This window comes from Arachis ipaensis, chromosome B10 (genome assembly GCF_059453495.1).
Source record: "Arachis ipaensis isolate K30076 ecotype BB chromosome B10, ASM5945349v1, whole genome shotgun sequence".
In the NCBI taxonomy this organism is placed as follows: domain Eukaryota; kingdom Viridiplantae; phylum Streptophyta; class Magnoliopsida; order Fabales; family Fabaceae; genus Arachis; species Arachis ipaensis.
The window spans coordinates 41194099-41216170 of NC_142435.1; the positions used below are offsets into that span (position 1 = coordinate 41194099).

The following is a 22072-nucleotide window of genomic DNA, read 5'->3' on the forward strand; positions in this document are numbered from 1 at the left end:
TACGAAAGCAAACGGTAAACGGGTTGTGAAAAGTATGTGAAAAATCAGTTAAAGGTTCAGAGATATTTATTTTTTTCGAATTAATAATTCTTACTAACTACTTTAATCATGCAAGATTCAATTCATGGCAAACTTTAATTAATTAAACCCTAATTCCTTAGTGATTTAATCTCCTCTAACATAATCAACTGTCAACTCCTTGATCACTTAATTTAGATTAAAGGGTTAAGTTCAATTTTAGTTTATTAGCCACATAAACCCTAAATACCCAGAGATAAAGTGATTATATATCACGTATCACGTTAAGTCCAAGTAATTAGAGAATTAGGAGGAATTACTTTCAAGCTTTTATTCAAGTGAGTTAACTTCTTCAAGATTCAACAAGAATTCAAGTAGAAAAAGAGTTATCTTGCAATATACTCTAATTCCTAAAATGAATAACGAAAGTAATCTTTGAATTTAAATCAATACATTAATCAAAATAGAATGACAATAGTGTTATTCCATCAAAATAAACAGAGCTCCTAACCTTAATGGAGGAGGTTTCGTTGCTCATGGTTCAGAGAAAACTAGGATTCCAAAAGTGTGTAAAGTGCGAAATAAGGAAGAGAGAGGAAAAGAAAGCGCGTAGGTCTGAATCTTTTCTCCATTTATATCTAACCTAATTGTATTATTGTTCCATGTATTATCTACATTTATACAATTTTTTAGAAATTGTTTACTGTATCGTTTTAAATTCATAAGTTTATAAAAATGTAGATTTTCTGAAATTTGAACTAAAATATAAAAATTGAATTTCTATTCTTATTCATTTTGATTTTTTTTTTTTTTGCTATTTTATTTGAATTCAAATGAGGGTTTTTTTTTATTGATATTTATGTTTTAAAATTAATATAGAATAAATAAACAATTGAATTAAGTTAATTGGATTTACTATAGATGTGATGTGCAGTAATAAAGCGCTATAATGGCTAATTCGAATTCAATATATTTGATTTATGTAGATATATTAAACACTACTAATTATGTTTAATTTGATTTAGTAGTAGAGGACCTAAATCGAATTCAATAAATTCAATTTATATAGATATATAAATGAAGACATACATGTAACGTTATTTGTTTTGCGACTTTCGTATAATATTAGTATATGTTTGATTTATGCATGTGTTTTACCCTAAAAAAATAATGATATTCAGTACTGATTTATATTTTTTTTTACACAAATGTTATCGTAAATAATTCTTTCATTTATAATTATATTAAAAATTTTTTATCTATCTTGTGTCCTAAAATCTTGTGTCCTAAAAGTATATATTAAATTTATAAATTAAGAAAGTTTTTATTGAATATATAAAAAATCGATCACTTTATGTGTACACTAAAATTAGTCACTAAAGTGAGTCACAAGTGTAAAATACATGTTAAAATATAAATATATATTGAAAATAAATTAAACCACACATATATTTATATAAAAATATACTGATGACTAATTTTAGTAGTTAATTTTAATATACAAATAATATTTTTAATAAAAAATTTAAATTTATAATGTATTTATTTTTTATTTTTTAAATAAAATATTTAAAGTTTTTTACTAATAATAAATTTGTTATGTATTTTTAGGGCATATATTAACTAAATTCTTAAAAAAATAATTATCTTAGATATATGTAAAAAATAATCAGCTATATATATAAAATATATATCAAAATATAAAATATATATTATAAATAATTTTGTGATTAATTTTTGTTGTATAGATAGTATTTTGTTAAAAAAAATTTACAAACAATGAGTTTCATTTTCTTTAACCAAATGTCAAGACTTGATAAAGACAAAAAAATAAAAAAAAAAAAAAATACACTATTAGGTAAACAAGCTCCACTCATGGAGGGCTCTACAAATTAACCTTTGTTTTTTTGGTGACTAAATTAACCCTTGTTTAATGGGACGAATGAGTTCAAATGTACAGAGTAAATACCCATAGTAGTCCCTGAGATTCACGCAATTACCCATAGTAATCCCTAAGATCCCGATTTCCCTATTGTAGTCCTCCAGATAGAGCTCCGAGCACTCAAACTAGTCCCTGGCCATATTTCAGGTGATGACTCATCACCGGAGTGCTGACGTGGCCTCGGATTGCCACGTGGAACGTGTTCAAAACAACGTCGTTTTGGATTTGGTGCCCTTGAAAGCCAAAAACGACACCGTATAGTTGTTACTTAGTATGAAAAACAGTTTTCTCCCCCCAACACAAACACTTCGTCTCTTCTTCTTCCACCCTGTGACTTCTTCTTCATCTCCCCATCAATGGCGTAGCGTTAGGGTTGTATTTGCTGGGTTTACAAAAATTTGAGAAAAGAATTCATCTGATCAGAAGTTGTTATCGCTCTTCCCTTCCCTTCCTTCACCACAAACACGAGGTTCTGACGTTGTGATCGGACTCAAGGTAACCTTTATTTTTTTTTACTCTGCATTTTGAATACAATGTTGGTTGATGATAGCATTGGTCAGTGTAGTTGAGGTTCTGGAGTTTTGGTGTCATTGTAGTGTCTAGGGTTTGAATCTTGGTTGGGGTTTGTGGGGTTGCTGTAATACCTGAATAAAACAGGGATGACACAGGGAGATGTATGAAGGTTTGGAAAAATATGTTTTCTTGTGGTGATTATTTTTCCTTTTTAATGCATGAGTAGGCTTTCAAATTCTCCTTGTATATTGTAAACATTTTAAATTTCTTGCAGATAGAGGAGAAGTTGGACATTATGTTTCATCATGGAGGTGACTTCAAAAAAAATTCAGAAGGGATTATGATATATTCTCCGGACAACAAGGCTTGTTTATTATAAGTATTATCAGTAACTGAGTTTGTTTTCTAAATCCTAAGCGGGAACTCTGTTCTAATTTGTTATCAATGAATGTGTATTTGGTCGTACCTTCAGGGAAGATTGCTTAATATTTCTTTTGATTTAACAATGTTCTAGACCTAGAAGCCAGTTTCCATTTCATAAATGTATACTTTACCTTCAATTCCTTCTTTTAAAAGGTTTAATTTATGTATTTAAATTATCGTTGTTGTCACTGCTTTTGTTTTCTTATTATTTTGAAAACTATGATATTTGAATTGATGTAGTGAATAAATGGATATCACAATTAATTGCAATTGCCACTGAACAAATGAAGGAGAAGAATGAAAGGTATCCATTGATTTCTTTTTCAATTGCTAAATGAACCTTTGGAGTTTCTAAAAGTTTTGGCATGTAATCTTTTCATATTTGTTACAAACATGATGCAATATTTTTCCAGTTGTTCCCTGCTTCTTTACAGTTGTTAGATTTCCATGTTCTTGTTTTTCTGCATTCAGGATCAACAGTTTTCCATTTTCTAGCCAGTTGTAGCATATTACAAAAATGGGTTAATATTTTTCAAAGCTGTTGGTGCATATTTACAATCCTAAAATTGTGGTTCTTACAGAATTCGTAGAACAGGAGAACTTTTGACATATATTCGCACTTTGAAGATGTATGGATGGGAACTTATTTTTTCTGGTTGGTTGATGGAGACAAGATTTTTGGAAGTGAAACACCTAGCTGTAATGCTTTAAATTTTGATTTACATCTTTAGAAGTGAAACTGAAAAATTTTCATTGAAACCCACTGAGCTAGTGTTCAACAACGGCATAATTTAATTGATTACTATCTTATTAATTTTGATCCTCATGTTTTATCCATGTGTTTTTAGACTCGGAAGTACTTGGATGCATGGTGTGTATTCTTTTGGGCTACTACATCATGTTTCATCAGTGTTTAGGAAGAAGTTATAGAAGAAGAAGAAGAAGAGGTGAACAAGATGAAGAGGGGAAGTGTATGAGAATTTGGGGATTTAGGGTTACATATATTAGGGGGACTAATATGGGTAAAAATTGGAACTTAGCCAGCTCAGCTAGCCGTTGGGAGCCCTCCAGCGTGGCAATCCGAGGCCACGTCAACGCTCCGGTGATGAGTCATCACCTGAAATATGGCCAGGGACTAGTTTGAGTGCTCGGAGCTCTATCTGGAGGACTACAATAGGAAAATCGGAATCTTAGGGATTACTATGAGTAATTGCGTGAATCTCAGAGACTACTATGGATATTTACTCAAATGTACAAGTTAATTAATGTACAAGTTAGTTAAATTCAAGTCACCAAAAAAAAAAGTTTGTTAAATTCAGAAAATAAATAGATAAGTGGATAAATTTGGGAACAATTTTTGCCGTTTCAGATTGTCTTTCGTCCTGGCTAGAGTCCCCCACCACCACCATCACTCCATCAGCACCACCACATACTGACCCCACCATTTTCCACTCTCTCCCAACACAAAGCACAAACACACTCATCAAATCACCATCATCATCATCAACAACAAAATTTCTTCTCTTTCTCTTTCCCCTTCCCTCTTTACATTCACTTAACCCAGAAAACACTACCCTTTCTCCGTTTCCCCCTCTTCACCCTCTAAATTAGTAACCATTTTCTTTAGCTTCCCTTCCGATCCAAAACACTCAAATCAATCGTCACCGTCCGATTCCTTTCACCACAGAAATATCAACCGTCCCCGCCATGTCCAAACACATCCAATTCTCACTCCTCACACTTCAACCCTCTTCTAACACACTCACCCTGACACCATAGTCTTTTCTTTCTGACTTCTCTTTTTTTTAAGAAAAATAAATAATAAAAAAGTTCTCCAATTTTTGGAGACTCTGAACCGATCTCGATGGAGGACAGGAGCGTGAGGAGGACGCGCCAGGTGGACGTGGTGATGGACTGCGTGATTCCGTACATCGATGACCCGAAAGACCGCGACGCCGTGTCTCAGGTGTGTCGGCGGTGGTACGAGCTCGATTCCATGACACGTAAGCACGTCACCATCGCGCTATGCTACACAACCACGCCGGACCGCCTCAGGCGGCGGTTCCCTCACCTGGAGTCTCTGAAGCTGAAGGGGAAGCCTAGGGCGGCGATGTTCAACCTCATACCGGAGGATTGGGGCGGTCACGTGACGCCTTGGGTGACGGAGATCTCGCAGCACTTTGGATGCCTCAGGAGCCTCCATTTCCGGCGCATGATTGTTAAGGACTCCGATCTTGAGGTTCTTGCTAAGTCACGTGGTCACGTGCTTCAAGCTCTGAAGCTTGATAAGTGTTCTGGTTTCTCCACAGATGGCCTTTTCTTTGTTGGCAGGTTTTGCAGGTATGCTTCCACGTTTCAGTTTCGCATATTACTGTAGCATGATAATTTTCAAGGTTTAAGCGCAAAAAAAGTAAAAAAATAAAAAATAAAAAATGAAAAAAATAGAAGAAGAAGAAGAAGAAGAAGAAGAGAAAAGAAAAGAAAGAAAGTGTTTTACATAACTTATTTCTGAGGATGATGATTTGATATGTGTAATGAATATTCAATAATATATCATATTAATTAATCTAGGCTTATCATTATCATGATTTTTAATTAAAAAAAAAATCAATATTGATGTTGCTTATTTGCATAATATAACTTGGTTAGTTTTGGTTGTGAATTATAAGGTTGTTAGATGAATGAATATGTTTAAAGTAGTGAGTTGACTTGAGATCATTACTAATTGGCAAATTGGCATGTTCATGTTGTTCCTACGTGAGTGTGTGTTTAGGGTAACTTTGTTTGGTTGTTTAGTTGGAGGATTCTGGTGGGGAGTGGTTAATGATTCTAATAAGTAACTGATAGCCGCTACCTGTGCGATTGATGGAAGTGTTTTGGGGATCGCAAGTCTTGTCTGATTTTTCATGAATTTTCTATGATGAAAGTAGCAGCACCCAGTGTTGTGCCTCAACTATCTAATGCAGCTTTCTACATTATCTATTATGGTTTATAGGTGTATTCATTGTGTGGCAGACATGGCAACTCTAATTTCATTTTAGTCCTGGTGTCAAGTGAATTCTTTTGTAACTTGTATGATAATCTTCCATAATATTTAGTGATTGGAGCGTTAAACTGAAATAGCTTGTTCATGCTGGTAGAGCTTCAATCCTTCAAAAACATTTTTAAAGTTTAATTGATTGATTGATAATTGATGGGATAATAAGTAGGATGAATTTCATATATCCATCAACTAAACATCTATTGACCAATTTTTGAAAGAATTTTCGGCTGATATCATTTGAAATGTATGCCTGCAGAATTTGAGTGCATCTCTAAATTTAAATTTTGCATTTGGCAGGAATTTAAGAGTCTTGTTTTTGGAGGAAAGCACAATTGTTGAGAAAGATGGTGAATGGTTGCATGAGCTTGCTTCAAATAATACGGTTCTTGAGTCACTCAATTTTTACTTGACGGAAATTGCGGCTGTAGGAATTCAGGACCTTGAACTTATAGCCAAAAATTGCCCCAACTTAGTCTCCGTGAAAGTTACTGATTCCGAAATCTTGGATCTTGTGAACTTCTTTCGCTATGCTACTTCTCTAGAAGAATTTTGTGGAGGTGCCTATACTGAGGAACCAGATAGGTACAATGCTGTAACATTACCAGCCAGGTTATGCCGATTGGGTTTGACAAATATTGAAAGCAATGAGTTGCCAATGGTGTTTGTTTATGCATCCATACTAAAAAAGTTGGACCTCATGTATGCAATGCTGGATACAGAGGATCATTGCAAGTTAATTGAAAAGTGCCCCAATTTGGAAGTCCTCGAGGTAAATTCCAGAATGCTTGTTCTTTGAAAAGCTCATAATTTACCTGTCTACTTCTCGAATGTTTACATGTGTATCGTGCATAATTACATATGTATGCTCCTCGAGCAATCATTACTATGTTTGCATATATTGATTTGAAATTGCCACATCTACCAAAGGAAACTTGAAAACTGTAAGATAAATCAATTTATACGGTTTAGAGCTTAAGACAATACATTATTTTGAACAAATAGAGATTCATTTAAAATATTTCCTTTGGTCTTTAAAATTGATATCTTTGCTTATGAACAGTCAAGAAATGTAATTGGAGATAGAGGATTGGAGGTTCTTGCTCGCTGTTGTACAAAGTTAAAAAGGCTTAGGATTGATAGAGGTGATGATGATCAAGGAATGGAAGATGAAGATGGTGTTGTTTCCCATAGAGGATTAACTGCTTTGGCACAGGGATGTCCAAAACTCGAATATTTGGCTGTTTATGTATCTGACATCACAAATGCATGTTTGGAACAGATTGGAACTCACTTGAGAAACCTTTGTGATTTTCGCCTTGTCCTGCTTGATCATGAAGCAGAAATAACCGATTTGCCACTTGACAATGGAGTAAGGACTTTACTTATGGGTTGTGACAAGCTTAGAAGATTTGCTCTTTATCTCCGACCCGGGGGCTTGACTGACCAGGGTCTTGGCTACATTGGGCAATACAGCCAAAATGTAAGATGGATGCTACTTGGCTATGTTGGACAGTCCGATGCAGGGCTTTTGGAATTCTCTAAGGGCTGTCCGAATCTCCAGAAACTCGAAATGAGAGGCTGTTCCTTTTTTAGTGAGCGTGCACTAGCCATTGCTGCAATGCGCCTGGCTTCTCTTAGGTACTTGTGGGTGCAAGGCTATGGTGCCTCTCCTTCTGGACGCGATCTTTTGGCTATGGCTCGCCCCTTTTGGAATATCGAGTTGATTCCTTCTAGACACGTGGCGGTAAATAATAATCCGGAAATGCCAGTAATCATTGAGCATCCGGCTCACATTCTTGCATATTACTCTCTTGCGGGGCAAAGAGATGATTTTCCGGATAGCGTTGTACCTTTGGAATCCACGGTATGTGCATAAACCTTTTCTCACTCATCTTTCCCCTTTCCAAGTTTGGCTTGTAACAACTTGCTCTATTTGTAGTATCAGGGGTTTTCATTTTTTCACTGCAGTTCCTAGACAATAGTCTTACAGTAAGGTTGTCTTCTTACTTGTAATTTTGAAACTCTTCTACCGTTCTACTGTTCTACCAACTCAGTAATTCGGTTCTCTCTTAGCTGATGATGCTCAATTTTGTGAATAAGATGATGCGAGAGTTAATTTTTCTATTTGAACTCTTAATCAGACCTAATTTTTCTATTTGAACTCTTAATCAGACCTTTAATCTAAGGTGTTTGCTTCGACGATAAATTTATACGTATCAGTACAATAAAAATATGGACAAATTAAAACACATGGACAAATTAAAACACGACATGTGAATTATTTTTACACGTCAATAATTAATTTTTCTTTTTTTAAAAACATTATATCAATAATTTTACTAAATCACCCTTATACTTTAATAAAAATAAAAATAAATTTTATTTAATTTTTATAAAAAGACTTAAATATTTTTTTTTTTGTATTGGACAAAAACAACCCTAATTCTTTAATTTAATCAAAATTCAATTAACTTTAGTTTTATAATTTTAAATCTGAATCAATTTAAAAATCAAAACCAAAATACATTTCATTATTCATATATTCAAAAATTACTTTGTTGATCATGAACCCTAATCTAATCTCTCTTACCCCTTAATACCAAAAAAAATATATATCTAAAAAATTGCTTTAGTTTTCTGCACTATTTCTGCTTTAGCTTCCATAGCCTCTACTTCTAATAGTGAGCATTTTAATTCAAGTGTTTTTTTGCCTCAAGTGCTCTAATTCTGGATTGATACTTTTCTTCACTAACCTTGAAAAGATTGCTTTGCTGATGGCATAGGACAGGGAAACAAAGTGATATGATGAAATCAATGCAGAAAGAAAAACAAGTCAAAGTAGTAATAAGTGTATTTGGCATGCAGTTCTTGAATGTTTTGCTTGGGCTGACATGCAGCGCTAAAGCTCCTGGAAACTTTTCTCAACAAGCAGGCGACGCGCTGAATAACAAACATTAATATTAATGAATGAACGAAACGAGCGATGTGCAACACAAACCAAAAATTTTTTAGATATATTTTTCTTTTTGGTACTAAGGGGTAGGAGAGATTAAATTAGGGTTCATGATCAACAAAGTAATTTTTGAGTGTATATAAATAATGAAATGTATTTTAGTTTTGATTTTTAAATTGATTCAGATTTAAAATTATAAAACTAAAGTTAATTGAATTTTGATTAAATTAAAGAATTAGGGTTGTTTTTGTCCAATACAAAAAAAGAATATTTAAGTTTTTTTATAAAAATTAAATAAAATTTCTTTTTATTTTTATTAAAGTATAAGGGTGATTTAATAAAATCATTGATATGATATGTATTTAAAAAAAATTAATTATTGACGTGAAAAACATAATTTATATGTCGTATTTTAATTTGTCTATATTTTTATTGTACTGTACGTATAAATTTATCGTCGTACCGAAGTAAATAGGATACAAGATGTTAGTATGTTACCAATGTATGATTTGGTTGACTATCTTGGATTTTGATTGGATACACAGAATATTCCGGCCAATAAAAATGAGACAAAAAGCTAGAATTCTACGGAAATTTGGCAATTGAAACAATTATATAACGACGAAGTTTTTACATCACGTCTATAATAAATTCAAATCATAGTTCAAATCATTGAAATTTTGAATACGTTAATATTTTCTAATGAAAAGAGACCACTCATAGGACACTTATTTTTACATCACGTCTATAATAAATTCAAATCATAGTTCAAATCATATTTTACTTTTTTATTTTTGGGTCAGAGAATATATTCTAATTAAAATAGCTAATTTTTTAATTTAAACTATGAGAAGTTTTCTTTTGAAAAAAAAAAACTCAACACATTAAACTTAAACGTAAATCTTATTATAATAGAATACTAAGGAAACAAACAAATAAAATAGAAATTAAAGTACTCAACAAAGGGCTACGATAGTGAGTTTAAATTCTTTGAATACTTTTGACTTATAAAACACACAAGAAAAAATGATGAAATCAAATCTCATGAGCTTTTAATTTTTGAAATGTATTTTTTTATAGATGTTAATTTTTTTATATGAAAAAAATATTGGTGTTTTTGTTGAAAATAGAATTATTTGATGTAATTACATGTGGGTGGATTTTGTAGGTAGAGAGTCAACATACAAGATGCGTGTTGCAATATACAGGATGCGTGTTGGACACGTGTTATCATTCTGGCAACACGGTGTTGGACATTTTTTTTGCATTTCTACAGTATTGTAATACACTTTAAATATCAGCATTCAACTAAAATACCATCTTTATCACCATATTAAAAATAATTTCTGCATTTTTCGTTTGTGGGGTATTTCATAATTTTCTTTGGTGGAATAGAATCAAGTGAAGAATGAAGATATTTATTAAATTTAAAGAAGAATGTGTATTTTTTTACTTAAAAAAAAAAAGTAATCTTTACTCTTCATCAAAACTCTCATCTTTACACTTACATATCGATGATAAATTGATAATCGGACTAGTGACCATTTTTTACCCTAAAATCCAAACATCAGTTGGTTCTCAATTTATCATCAGCAACCTTTGATATTTCTTATTCTTCGTGAGCACTGCTATTGGGTAGCTTGGCTTCTTGCATAATAAAGTCTCTTTTCCCTTTCTTTTTATCCATAATAAAGTGAATGTATTTTTTCTTCACACATTACAGATTGGGCAAATCACTATCTTTCTCAATCCTCAGTTACAAATCCAAAATTTAATTTCTGACTTCTTAAAATAAAAAGCTTATCAATTCTGTAATGAACGACAGACAAATTACATAACAAAGTTTCCCTCCTTCCTAAATAAGCTATCCATCCTAAATTCATTCTTCGCCTGGCCTTAAGCTCCTAACACAACAAATACTTGTCAATGCTATGGTACTATCTTTGGTTTCGAGCATATTGCCAGAAATTAAAAAAAAAAAATAATCATAAGAAGAAAGGGCAAAATTTCAAGTCATGAACCATACAAAACAAAAGTTGAAGTGACTGAAAAATTCCCAATGCCAAATTAATTTATTGTTGACTCCTCAATTTGAATTTGTTGTGAGGCTATAACCAGGAACCTTAGCAACCTTTCCTTCTTTCATGAAAGATCTTATTCTCTCCACCTCCTTCCACAATCCGTGATTTGCATAGATATTGCACAATACCACATAAGCACCATCATTCCAAGGTTCCAATTCTTGCAAATGCTTAGTTACCCATTCTGCCATATCCACATTCCCATGTTTTTCACATGCACCCATCAAACACCCCCATACTATAGAATTTGGCTTCATAGGCATCTCCTCCACCATTTTTCTAGCCTCATCAAGCAATCCTGCTCGACCCAACAGGTCTACCATGCATCCATAGTGTTGCATTTGGGGTGTTATTCCATAAACATTCTTCATCATATCAAAATAGTATCTTCCCTCTTGAACTGTCCCACCATGCACGCAAGCACTGAGTAGTCCAATAAAAGTCACATAATTGGGATTTACTCCTGCCTTTATCATACACCAGAAGCAATCTAGTGCTTCCTTAACATGTCCATGCATCCCATATCCTACAATCATGGATGTCCATGACGAAACATTTCGATCCTCCATTGATGCAAAAACTCTATATGCCAAGTCCATCCGGCCACACTTTCCATACATGTCAATCAGCGAATTCAACAACAAAATATCCGTCTTCTCCAAATTCTTAGCCTGGAAAACACATTTGTGCAGCTGGATTGCCAAATTCAAGTCACCAATGCTCCCACAAGCTGATGTCAAGCTAACCATGGTGACACCGTCCGGCACAAACCCATGTCTCCTCATATTGATAAACATGTCTATTGCATCCTGGGCAAGCCCAGCCTGCGAAAGGCCACCTATTATGGCATTCCAAGAACCAAGCTTCGGTTGAGGATTTTCATCAAACACCTTACGTGCACTTCCAAATTCACCAGCTTTACAATACAAACCCAAGAACCCTGTTTCACAATACTCATTGGATTGCAAACCAAGCTTCACGGCAACAGAATGCAGCTGCTTTCCAAGCTCAACAGCGAAACACTGACACACAGCCTTAAGAACAATGGGCATGGTATAATGATCGGGCAAAACCCCTTCTCGAAGCATTGCAACATGGATGTGAAGTGCCTTGCGTGGAGCATCTAATCTAACATAGGCCCTGATGATATTGTTCCAATTAAAAGGTGCAGGATTTGATTCGAGAAAGTGGGTTGTTAATACATGGGCATATAGTTGGTTCAGTTGACGTATCCCACTACAATTAGATAGCTGGGTAGCTACCAATGCTACAACATTGTTTTCGTTTTTTGTTGTTGCAGAAAAACAACGAGAAATGACAGCAAAAATGGAACCTTTGAGATGGAACAACCTTGGCATTACCGCATTAGCCAAGTTTGAATCCAAATCATAAGATATGTAGTTTTGTATAGTTTTGTTTTTCCTCTTTAAACTGTGGTGCACAAAGGTGCACAAACCGCAGGATTCTTACACAGTTCCAAAGCTGCTTCCAGTAGTAGAAGGGTCAAATGAATGGCGGTCTAGTTACAGCGGCCTTGTCGCAACCACAAAATAAGAAAAATAAGTTAGGTCCATATTTTAAAACTTTTTTATTTTGTTTTAAAATAAATTACTATATAATTTTAAGGTTTTAACAATCTTTTTATTGGATTTTTTACTAAAATAAAATAAAATAAATAATTATTTTTCAAAATTTCATTTTTCAACTTTAATTTTTTAATACGATTTTTTTTTATTTAAAACAAGTTCGTCGGGATTAAGCGAATATTATAAAAAATATAGAGTTTGCTGGGAGTGTGATAAACTCGCCCTAACTAAAAAAAATCGTATTTAAAAGATTAAAATTAAAAAATAAAATTTTAAAAAATAATTATTTTTTATTTTATTTTAGTGAAAAATTCTCTTTTTATTTGATACTCATATAAATAAAAATATCATATATTTATATAATTTTAGAATAATTATTTAGAATCAAAAAAATAATTAACAGAAGATAATTTTATATATCAAGAGAGAATTTATATATATATATATAAAAAGAATAAAATCTTACATTCAAGTCATAATCCTAATCAAGTTCAACATATTATTTTAAATTTACACATGTATATTTTATTGCTGTCACTTCTTCTTTTTCTTCTTTTTCTTGATACTACGTCGTCTTTTTCTTCTTCTTTTAAATTCACGCACGTCAGTTCTTCTTCTTCTTTTTCTTTTTCGTTATCGTTCTCTTTCGTTATTGTTATTACCAACAACATCAATATTTTTTGCTAAGATCTTTATTGGTTCCGATTTTTTTTAGTGCCATTATTAAATAATTTCAGTTTATTTCTCAGTTTATTTAAGGTTCATTTGAATCTAAAAATAAATCCAATATATTTTTATTGATGATTGAGTTTTTTTACTATTTTGTTCAAATTTGAACTTGATACGGCCGTTACAAATCCGATGTCATAATTCGGCATTATATACAATAACTCGGCATTATGCACTATAACTCGGCACTTTACGTTATAACTCGGCGTTATACGTTACAATCAGACTCAACGGACTACATCCTGGAATAAAAATGTCCGACCAGACATTATCACTTATTAAAACCTATTAATTGCTCTTCAATTCAGATGATCAATAGAAACGTAACCGACTATTTTATCTCATCTATAAAGGTATGATATTTTATCTTCAAAGGATACATTGAATTCTCAATACTGACTTAAGCTTCGGAGTGCCTTTGCATGTACACTCCCCCCCCCCTGTTTCTTGCTCAAAGCTCTACGCGATTGGACATCCTCTTGGAGTAAAGCTCGGATTACCACAAATCTCAAAGGTCGGCACCGAAGATAACAACTCGGCGTCAATTTCCAGAGACCGAGCTGTCCCTCCAGGTATCCATACAAGAACAGAACTAATTTTTGTTCATTTGTGAATTAATTGAAGTTCACTTGATACTACTGTTAACTATTGACCAAATTTTTTATTCCTTAAGAAATTTAAGTTCATTTCTTAGTTTAATTTAGGTTCATTTGGTTTCGTTTCGCTTGAATTTACTGAGCTTGTTCATATGTATTTGTTTAGTTAGTTTTTGTTCGAATCTGAACTAATTTCGGTTCATTTATAAATTAACTAAGGTTTACTTGATGCTGCTGTTAAGTATTGACCAAATTTTTTATTCTTTCAAAATTTTTGATTCATTTCTTAGTTTACTTTAAGTTCATTTGGTTTTGTTTCGCTTGAATTTGCTAAATTTGTTTATGTGTAGTTGTTTAGTTAATTTTTGTTCAAATCTAAACTAATTTCAGTTCATTTGTAAATTAATTGAGATTTATTTGCTGCTTCTGTTAAGTATTGACCAAATTTTTATTCCTTAAAGAATTTCGGTGCATTTTTTAGTTTAATTTAAGTTCATTTGGTTTTCATTTCGCTTGAATTTGCTGAACTTGTTCATGTGTGGTTGTTTAGTTAGTTTTTGTTCAAATCTAAACTAATTTCGGTTCATTTATGAATTAACTGAGGTTCACTTGATGTTGCGGTTAAGTATTGACCAAATTTTTTATTCTTTAAGAAATTTCGGTTCATTTCTTATTTTAATTTAGGTTCATTTAGTTTCGTTTTACTTGAATTTCTCCTCCTCATTTTTCGCTTCATTTTCTTCTTCTTTTTTATCTTTTTTTCTTCATCTTCTCTTTCTTATTTTATTTTCTCAAATTTTTTCTTGATTTACTCTCTTGAGAAGAATAAAACCAAGAAAAAGAAATGCGAAAGGAGGTGCAGATGAGATGTTCCATAAATCGGTAGTATGTTATAGAGAATGGTGTAGTTTGGACCCCTTTTATTGTTGATGGCAATGCTGGAGATAACACTAGGGACAAGTTTCTGTTTCTATGTTTTTACAGGCTACTTGTTTGTTAGCTTCTTTCCGCTCCACTGTTTGTGTTGAGCTTTCTTTTCAAAAAAAAAAAACGCAAAAAAGAAAGAGGAATTCAAAGAAAAAAGAGAAGAAACATGAAGAAGTAGTAGAAGAAAGAGGAGGAGGAGAGAAACGCGAAAAATTTTATGTAGTTGGAGTGGACTAAATCCCCAAAATGGTCCCTCAGATTGGGCCCCTGCACCAATTTCACCCCTGAGTTTCCAATTGTACCATTTTGGTCATCGAGATTGAACTCCGGGCACCATAAAAGTCCCGAAACCTATTTCCGGCCTGAGTCAGCAAATCGGAATGCTGATCTGGCAAGTGACTGCCACGGTGGATGTTCCATACGGTGTCGTTTAGGGTTTTGGCGCCTAAGGAGAGTAAAACGTCACCGTTTTACATGAATGAAGAAAACAAAACGTTAGAGCCATATGGGTTTTGATCACTCACAATCTTCTCCTTCCTTTCTCCAACACCAAAACACTTAGACTCCCTCTTCCTCTGACAATGGTGAAGGCTTAGTGTAGTGGTTTAGGGTTTGCGAGTTCAACAGTTTTGCGGGACTGCTAGTGTCGTCGTGGAGTTCACAGTGCCGTTATTGAGGAAACACCATTGTTGTTGTTATTGAGGTGAGTACATAGTGCCCTTATTTTTTCTTTTTCGATAATCATAGTTTGACTTTCAAGGGTTTAGTTGGCTTTCTGTTTGTTTGTGGTGGGGTGTTTTCATCGTTGATAAAGGTTTAAGGTTTCATATATTGTTCTGTTAGGATATGGGTTTTAAACATGCTCTGTTTTTACCTAATGAAACAAGGGAAAGTTTTTTTTTTTTTTACCATCCATGAAATGCAATCTGTTGATTTTTGGGTTATGACCATGGTCATTGAGTTAATGTGTACAATTTTTATTTCTGATGCAGATGAAAAATCTAATTGACATTATGTTCCATCATGGGGGTAGCTTTGTAAAAAATAAAGAAGGAAGGATGGTTTATTCTCCTAATAAAAAAAGTTATTTGGCTGATATTGATGAAGATACATTAGATATTTTCTATATTAGGAATTACCATAAAGAGCTTGGGTATGACAAGATGAAGGAATGTTGGTGGCTTGTTCACCAAAAAGCTTAATGATTATTGAAATAATGATTATTTATTTGATTTTGTATGTGTGTGACTAACATTGGTTAATGATGATGATATATTGATTATTGATTCTTGAAATCAGGAAGTCTGCATAATAGCATAAGCAACCGTTTATGAGTTGTTCTTGAAATCAATTTGGTGAATTTTATTTGGGTTGAGTATGAACTGATTCTGTAAAATTGGAATGGGACCATGTTGTTTGCACGATATAAATGTTAAGTTCTATTATGGTGAATCAGTGTGAAAGTTAGGAACTGTTATGGTGCATTTTTTTAAAAGTCAGGGTCTATTATGGTGCACGAGGTAAAAGTTAGGGACTGTTATGGTGAATCATTATGTGTTCTCACTCAACATGGCTATGTTATCTCAATTTCTGTTGCAGGGTCTGATTCCAGCCGTGAGGGAGGTAATGCCTAATGTGCATCACCGTTTTTGTGTGTGGCATTTGTGGTGTAATTTCAACAAACAATGGAAAGACTTGGAGCTAAGGAGATTGTTGTGGGATTGTGCACGGGCCACTACGTACCAGGAGTTCAAGGAGTTAATGGATAAGATTAAGAGGCTTAATGAGGATGTCTGGACATATCTAGAAAAATGGTCAAGGGATTCATGGACAAGGTTAAAGTTCAGTCACAAGCTGAAATTGGACTTTATTTGCAATAACGCATGTGAAGTATTTAACTCAAAGATAAAGGAAGCACGAGGAAAGACAATCATCACACTGCTCGAGAAAATCAGAATGTTTGTAATGCGCACAAACCCTAAGAATAAGGTGAAGTTGGAAAATCATGTGGGAATACTACCACCAGTTATCAAAAGTAGGCTTGAGAAGGTTAGGAAGGAGTCTAAAAACTGACATCCAATTTGGGCTGGTGATAATGGTTATGAGAAATTCAAAGTGCATGGTCATCCTACAAACCATGTTGATTTGGGAAAAAGACTTTGCACTTGATGTTATTGTCCAGTTCCTGGTTGAAGAGGAGCGGCTCGAACTCCCTACTGCGTAACTAGCACCACCCATCATTTGTCACAAGAAGAAGAAGAAGAAAGAAGACAGAAGTGGAAGAAGAAGATGAAGAAGATAGGGTTCACATTGAGTTTAGGGTTTATAAATGGGAGTAGGGACTATATTGGAGCAAATTCACCAAATGTCCACTTCATATAGCCGTTTCCACATCCACCGTGGTAGCTACTTGCCAAATTAGCACTCCGATTTGCTTACTTAGGTTGGAAATAGGCCTGGGGACTTTTATGGTGCCCGGAGTTCAATCTTAAAGACTAAAATAGTGTAATTGAAAATTTAGAAATAAAATTGGTACAGAAACCCAATCTAAGGGACCATTTTGGGATTTAGTCAGTTAGAATATGTATTCACACTTCACTAATAAAACTGATTTTTATTAAATTTATATCAATTTAATTGGACTTGCTTGTGAAAAAAATTTGAATGTGTAGCAAATGTCTAAAAAAAAGGATTAGACAAGCTCATCTATTTTTGTTTAAATCGCAAGTTATACAAACTAAGTTTAATTAATCAACTTTTAAATGAGTTGTGATTTTATACTCTGCCCATTTTTACAAGTGACGAGTCAGTTTGTTTTGATTGCTCTACCAATCAGTTTGTGTAAAAGGTATGCTTACTATCGAAAGGCCAGTTTCAGGGCTTGGGAAAAAATATTATTGGGCTGGACATAACGGCCGAATACGCTGACTTCCTCTTTTCTGTTCATCAATTAAAAACAAAACCATGTTCTTGACAAAAAAAATAAATAAAAAAACAATGTTTTAGTTGATCGTAAGCTGCAGTAAGAGGGCTGAAAATATTCGTGGCCGAGAAAAGAATGGCGGAGGAAACATCGTCGGAGGTGGAAGCATCATCGGCCGGAAGGGATGGGGAGGAAGGGGATCCTTCAGCGACGGTGCTGGATCTCACGAGCTGCCAGATGCACGACCTCGACTCGGTCGAGTTACCCCCTAACCTGACCGAGTTGGACCTCACCGCGAATCGTTTGTCTTCGTTGGACCCTCGCATTGGGAACCTCTCTCATCTCAAGAAGCTCTCTTTTCGTCAGAATCTCATCACAGACGACGCCGTTTTGCCCCTTTCTTCCTGGAACGCTCTCTCCGATCTCCAGGTACTCTCTCTCTCTCTCTCTCTCTCTCTCTCTCTCTCTCTCTCCATTTAGGGTAAAATTGGGCGTCAACTTAACCTAATTGAGTTTGGCGTGTAAATTTACGTGGAATTGGAATAATCGGGTGTGGTGCAATACGTAGGAGCTTGTGCTGCGGGATAATCAATTGAGGAAGATTCCTGATATGAAGATATTTAAGAGCCTTTTGGTTTTCGATGTTTCCTTCAACGAAATCAACTCTCTTCATGGCTTGTCCGCTGTCTCCAACACCCTCAAGGAGCTCTATGTCTCGAAAAATGAAGTTCCTAAGATTGAAGAGATTGATCACTTCCTTGACTTGCAGATTCTTGAACTCGGTTCCAACAAGTTGCGGGTTAGTTAGTTACTTAGTTGGTTCGTGGAATGTACTTGAACTGTGCTGTGATTGATTGATTGATTTTGATTTCGATTTTTGGTTCAGGTGATGGAGAATCTGCAGAACTTGACGAATTTGCAGGAGCTGTGGCTTGGCCGGAATCGGATCAAAGTTGTAAACCTGTGTGGTCTCAAATCCATCAAGAAGCTTAGTTTGCAAAGCAATCGCCTCACTTCGATGGCAGGATTCGAGGTATTGCATCAAGCAAAATTGTTTAGTTTAGCGAAGAGTCATTACTCAAACTGAAACTTGTTTATGACACGTTTTCTTTTCCTCATTGTTTTAATTTGAAGTTAATATCTTTGGATCGTGTTTTGGATTTAGGGTTGCGTAGCGTTAGAAGAACTATACCTGAGCCATAATGGTATCACTAAAATGGAAGGCTTGTCTTCTCTGGTCAACCTTCGGGTTTTAGATGTATCATCAAATAAGCTAACCTCTGTGGATGACATTCAGAACCTCACAAAGTATGTATATACACCTTCATTTTTTACACAATATAATCCTTGGTAGTTGCTAGCCTTATGTTCTTAATTTTATTGCTCCATTTAATCTACTATACAGATTAGAAGATTTGTGGCTGAATGACAACCAAATAGATTCGCTTGAAGGGATTGCTGGGGCTGTTGCTGGTTCAAAAGAAAAGCTTACCACTCTCTACCTAGAAAATAACCCATGTGTATGTTTTAGTATTTCAGCCTTACAAGTTTTGGTGGAAATTGGGTCTGCCTTTTTTTTTTGTCACAGTTGTCTTATCTATACTTTCAACAACTTCGAATTATGTTTTAAAATTTATATTTTTAGAATTTTTATATAGTTATACTTACTCGTATATAAATATAAATTCAAGTGAATAACTGAGATTTAGGGTCCATTTGGAAAGCTTCATGACATAAGCTACTTTTTTTGGGCTTTTGACTTATTAAAAGTCACATTAATGGTGTTTGGTACAGTTTTTTAGATATACTTTTAACTTCTCGAAAAGTTGTTTAAGAGCTTTTGAAGAAGTCAAAAAATTTAACTTCTCTCATTCTCAAAAGCTATTTTATCACTCCTATTTATTACATATCTTTAAAATAAATACTTCTATGATAACTTTTCAAATACAAAAGGATTATTCTCTACATACAAGTCATTTACGCATACAAGTCCATACAAGTCATTTATATTGTATTGTTTAAGAATTTTTTATGTATGTGTATTGATAAGTTCTATATAATTCAAAACTCTTCCTCTTCTTCCTTGCATTATAAAAGTGAATTTTATTGAATTAGGGTTAACTTGTATAAACTTGTATGTCAAAAAGACTTGTATGTGTAGCAGGTCTCAATACAAAATAACTTATTTATAAGCTGTTTTTAATATAAGTCCTTATGTTTTAAGTTCTTTTTCCAAAAGAACTTAGGGTTTGTTTGGGTGAGTTTCTAAGAAAAGATCTTTTTTCGAGTTATTTTTTTTTTAAATGATCTTATAGAAAAGTAAAAGTAATTTTAGTTTTGGGTATCTCATACAAAAAGATCTTTTTATTTATCAATTATTATGTTTGGGTATAACAATATAAAAGTACTTTTTTGTTTATTTATTACATGAAAAACATCTTTTTTTTACGGAAAAAAGATCTTTTAAAAAAAGATGTAAATTACAACTTCTCAAAAAAGATGTTTTTCTGATTTTTCTAGTGTTTTTACTTTTACTACTAGAAATTTGCCAAACACACCAAAAAATAAAAAAAGATATTTTTTCATTGAAAAAAGATCTTTTTTTATCAAAATAATGGCGCCCAAACAAGCACTTAATTAAGTTGTTTACCCAAACTGGCCCTAGGTAGTTTTATCATTGCTCCTCTCGTTTAAGAATTATGTTTTTCTCTTAAATTTATATTAATTACATATATTGTATTATAGCATATCATGTCGCTAGAACTGAAAGTGAGTCAAGCTAGCTCGAATTCGACTCGTTAACAGCTCAAGAAGCTGAGCTTGTGGGCCGAGTTTGAGCTTGAATTTGAGCTCATATTAAATGAGCCGAATTTGAGCTTGGGTAAGCTCAACTCACTGGCTCGATTATATATGCATATAAAGTTATAACTATATATTACTTGTTATAATTATTTATATTAATACATATATTATGTATTTTATACTTTTAATTTATAATGATAATATATAATTTCACACGTACAACTATAACATTCATGTTTGTTAAATATATGAAGGTGTATTGTTTTTAATGTATGTCATATCTAAATTGTAATATCTTTATTTATTTTATTGTAGGTCGAATGGATAACAGGTCTAATTAAATTATTTATGATAAAAGAAAGCAACATATTTATATATTAGTGTTTTGCTAACAAATTTGTTATTCATCTTTTATATATGATTTTGATAGAGCACATAAATTATAATTGATAGATATACAATATATATAATTGATTGATTATGAATGAGTCGAGTCGTTAGCCAAGCTTAATTTTCATCAGCCGAGCTTGGCTTGGTTTGACTTGACTCAGCTCGGATCATTTCTAGCCCTACATGTCGCATAGTCTAAACATTGTCATATATTCGTATGTCTATGGCATATCCATATCACTTGTCAGTGTCCGTGTTTCATAGGTTCTATGTGAATATGGTTTTTCCTTTCCCAATATAATGTATCATCTCTTTACTTTTTCCACACGCACATACACACATCCCCAGCTCAATTGTAGATTCTGAGTAATGCTTTCCTTATTATCACTATTTATCCTTTTTTCCCCTTCGCAGTTAAATGAAGTATATCACTATTTATGTAAGAACTAATCCTTCCGTTGTCATGCAGGCTAAGACACCCAACTATACTGCCATCCTGAGGGAGATCTTCCCCAACATCCAACAAATTGATTCTGAAATATTCTCTTAGAAGTTTCTTGGCTTTAAGCTTTTTCAGAAATTGGTAGCATTTAAACTTTGTCGCTTCACATTCATTTGTAAGTTTTATATATTCTATGAATGGTTAATAGCTGCCTTTTAGATTGCAGATTTTGTTGATATCTTTGATGCCTTTCTGTCATGCATGCAGATCCTGGTTTGAAAGATTGATGATTTGGCTGTGTCCACCTGAAGAGCATATGCGTAACAGTCATAGGACAAGTTTATGTGGGATTACCATTGTTTACTACTTACTAGTAAAATGAATATGCTTGTTATATGTTTCTTGTTTTGCGGAACACTTTTGTTTTATCATGTTTATGTAGCAGACAATTTTTTGAGTAACGTTTTCTTTTGCTGTGTTAATGTTATGTCGAGCTACCTCACCTTATAAACAGGAGGATGTAATTTAATGATCGTCTTCAGATTCATTGAAAATTATCCATAGCAAGTAAATATTTGTTTTCTGTAGTATCCATTCAGCATACTAGTATTATATCATATATGCAGACAATTATTACATGTTTAATTTATGACTAGTTAGATTTTGGTTGGCAAATTCTAATTCTTTTAAGGAACTTCGAAGTG

At 33.5% G+C, this 22072-nt stretch overlaps 3 protein-coding genes across 9 annotated transcripts; 2 read left to right on the forward strand and 1 right to left on the reverse strand.

Moving 5' to 3' along the window:
• Positions 1-4248: 4248 nt before the first annotated feature.
• LOC107622809 (coronatine-insensitive protein 1) lies at positions 4249-12418 on the forward strand. 4 transcript variants are annotated; one of them, XM_021114067.2, is made up of 4 exons: positions 4249-5236; positions 6237-6708; positions 7000-7803; positions 10061-12418. In XM_021114067.2, the coding sequence occupies exons 1-4, from the start codon at positions 4761-4763 to the stop codon at positions 10184-10186; spliced, it is 1878 nt and encodes a 625-aa protein (XP_020969726.1). In that variant the 5' UTR covers positions 4249-4760; the 3' UTR covers positions 10187-12418. The 4 variants fall into 4 exon arrangements, with proteins under 4 accessions (XP_020969726.1, XP_016180335.2, XP_020969727.1 ...); XM_016324849.3 differs by lacking the exon at positions 10061-12418 and adding an exon at positions 8702-9068; XM_021114068.2 differs by lacking the exon at positions 10061-12418 and adding an exon at positions 8723-9068.
• Positions 10649-12488, reverse strand: LOC107621750 (Tetratricopeptide repeat (TPR)-like superfamily protein). Its single transcript, XM_016323755.3, has one exon. It carries the CDS (start codon positions 12329-12331, stop codon positions 10979-10981), a length of 1353 nt encoding a protein of 450 aa, XP_016179241.1. The 5' UTR covers positions 12332-12488; the 3' UTR covers positions 10649-10978.
• A 5152-nt stretch (positions 12489-17640) lies between these two features.
• Positions 17641-21940, forward strand: LOC107623586 (Leucine-rich repeat (LRR) family protein). Of its 4 annotated transcripts, none has more exons than XR_002356302.2 (7): positions 17641-18163; positions 18303-18533; positions 18621-18767; positions 18900-19042; positions 19140-19254; positions 21396-21543; positions 21636-21940. XR_002356302.2 is itself a non-coding variant. In XM_088507728.1 (7 exons), the coding sequence occupies exons 1-6, from the start codon at positions 17870-17872 to the stop codon at positions 21474-21476; spliced, it is 1011 nt and encodes a 336-aa protein (XP_088363854.1). In that variant the 5' UTR covers positions 17688-17869; the 3' UTR covers positions 21477-21509; positions 21588-21940. The 4 variants fall into 4 exon arrangements, 3 of the variants coding, with proteins under 3 accessions (XP_088363854.1, XP_088363857.1, XP_020969729.1); XM_088507728.1 differs by having other exon boundaries at positions 17688-18163; positions 21396-21509; positions 21588-21940; XM_088507731.1 differs by having other exon boundaries at positions 17688-18163; positions 21396-21509; positions 21595-21940.
• The last annotated feature ends 132 nt before the right edge of the window (positions 21941-22072 follow it).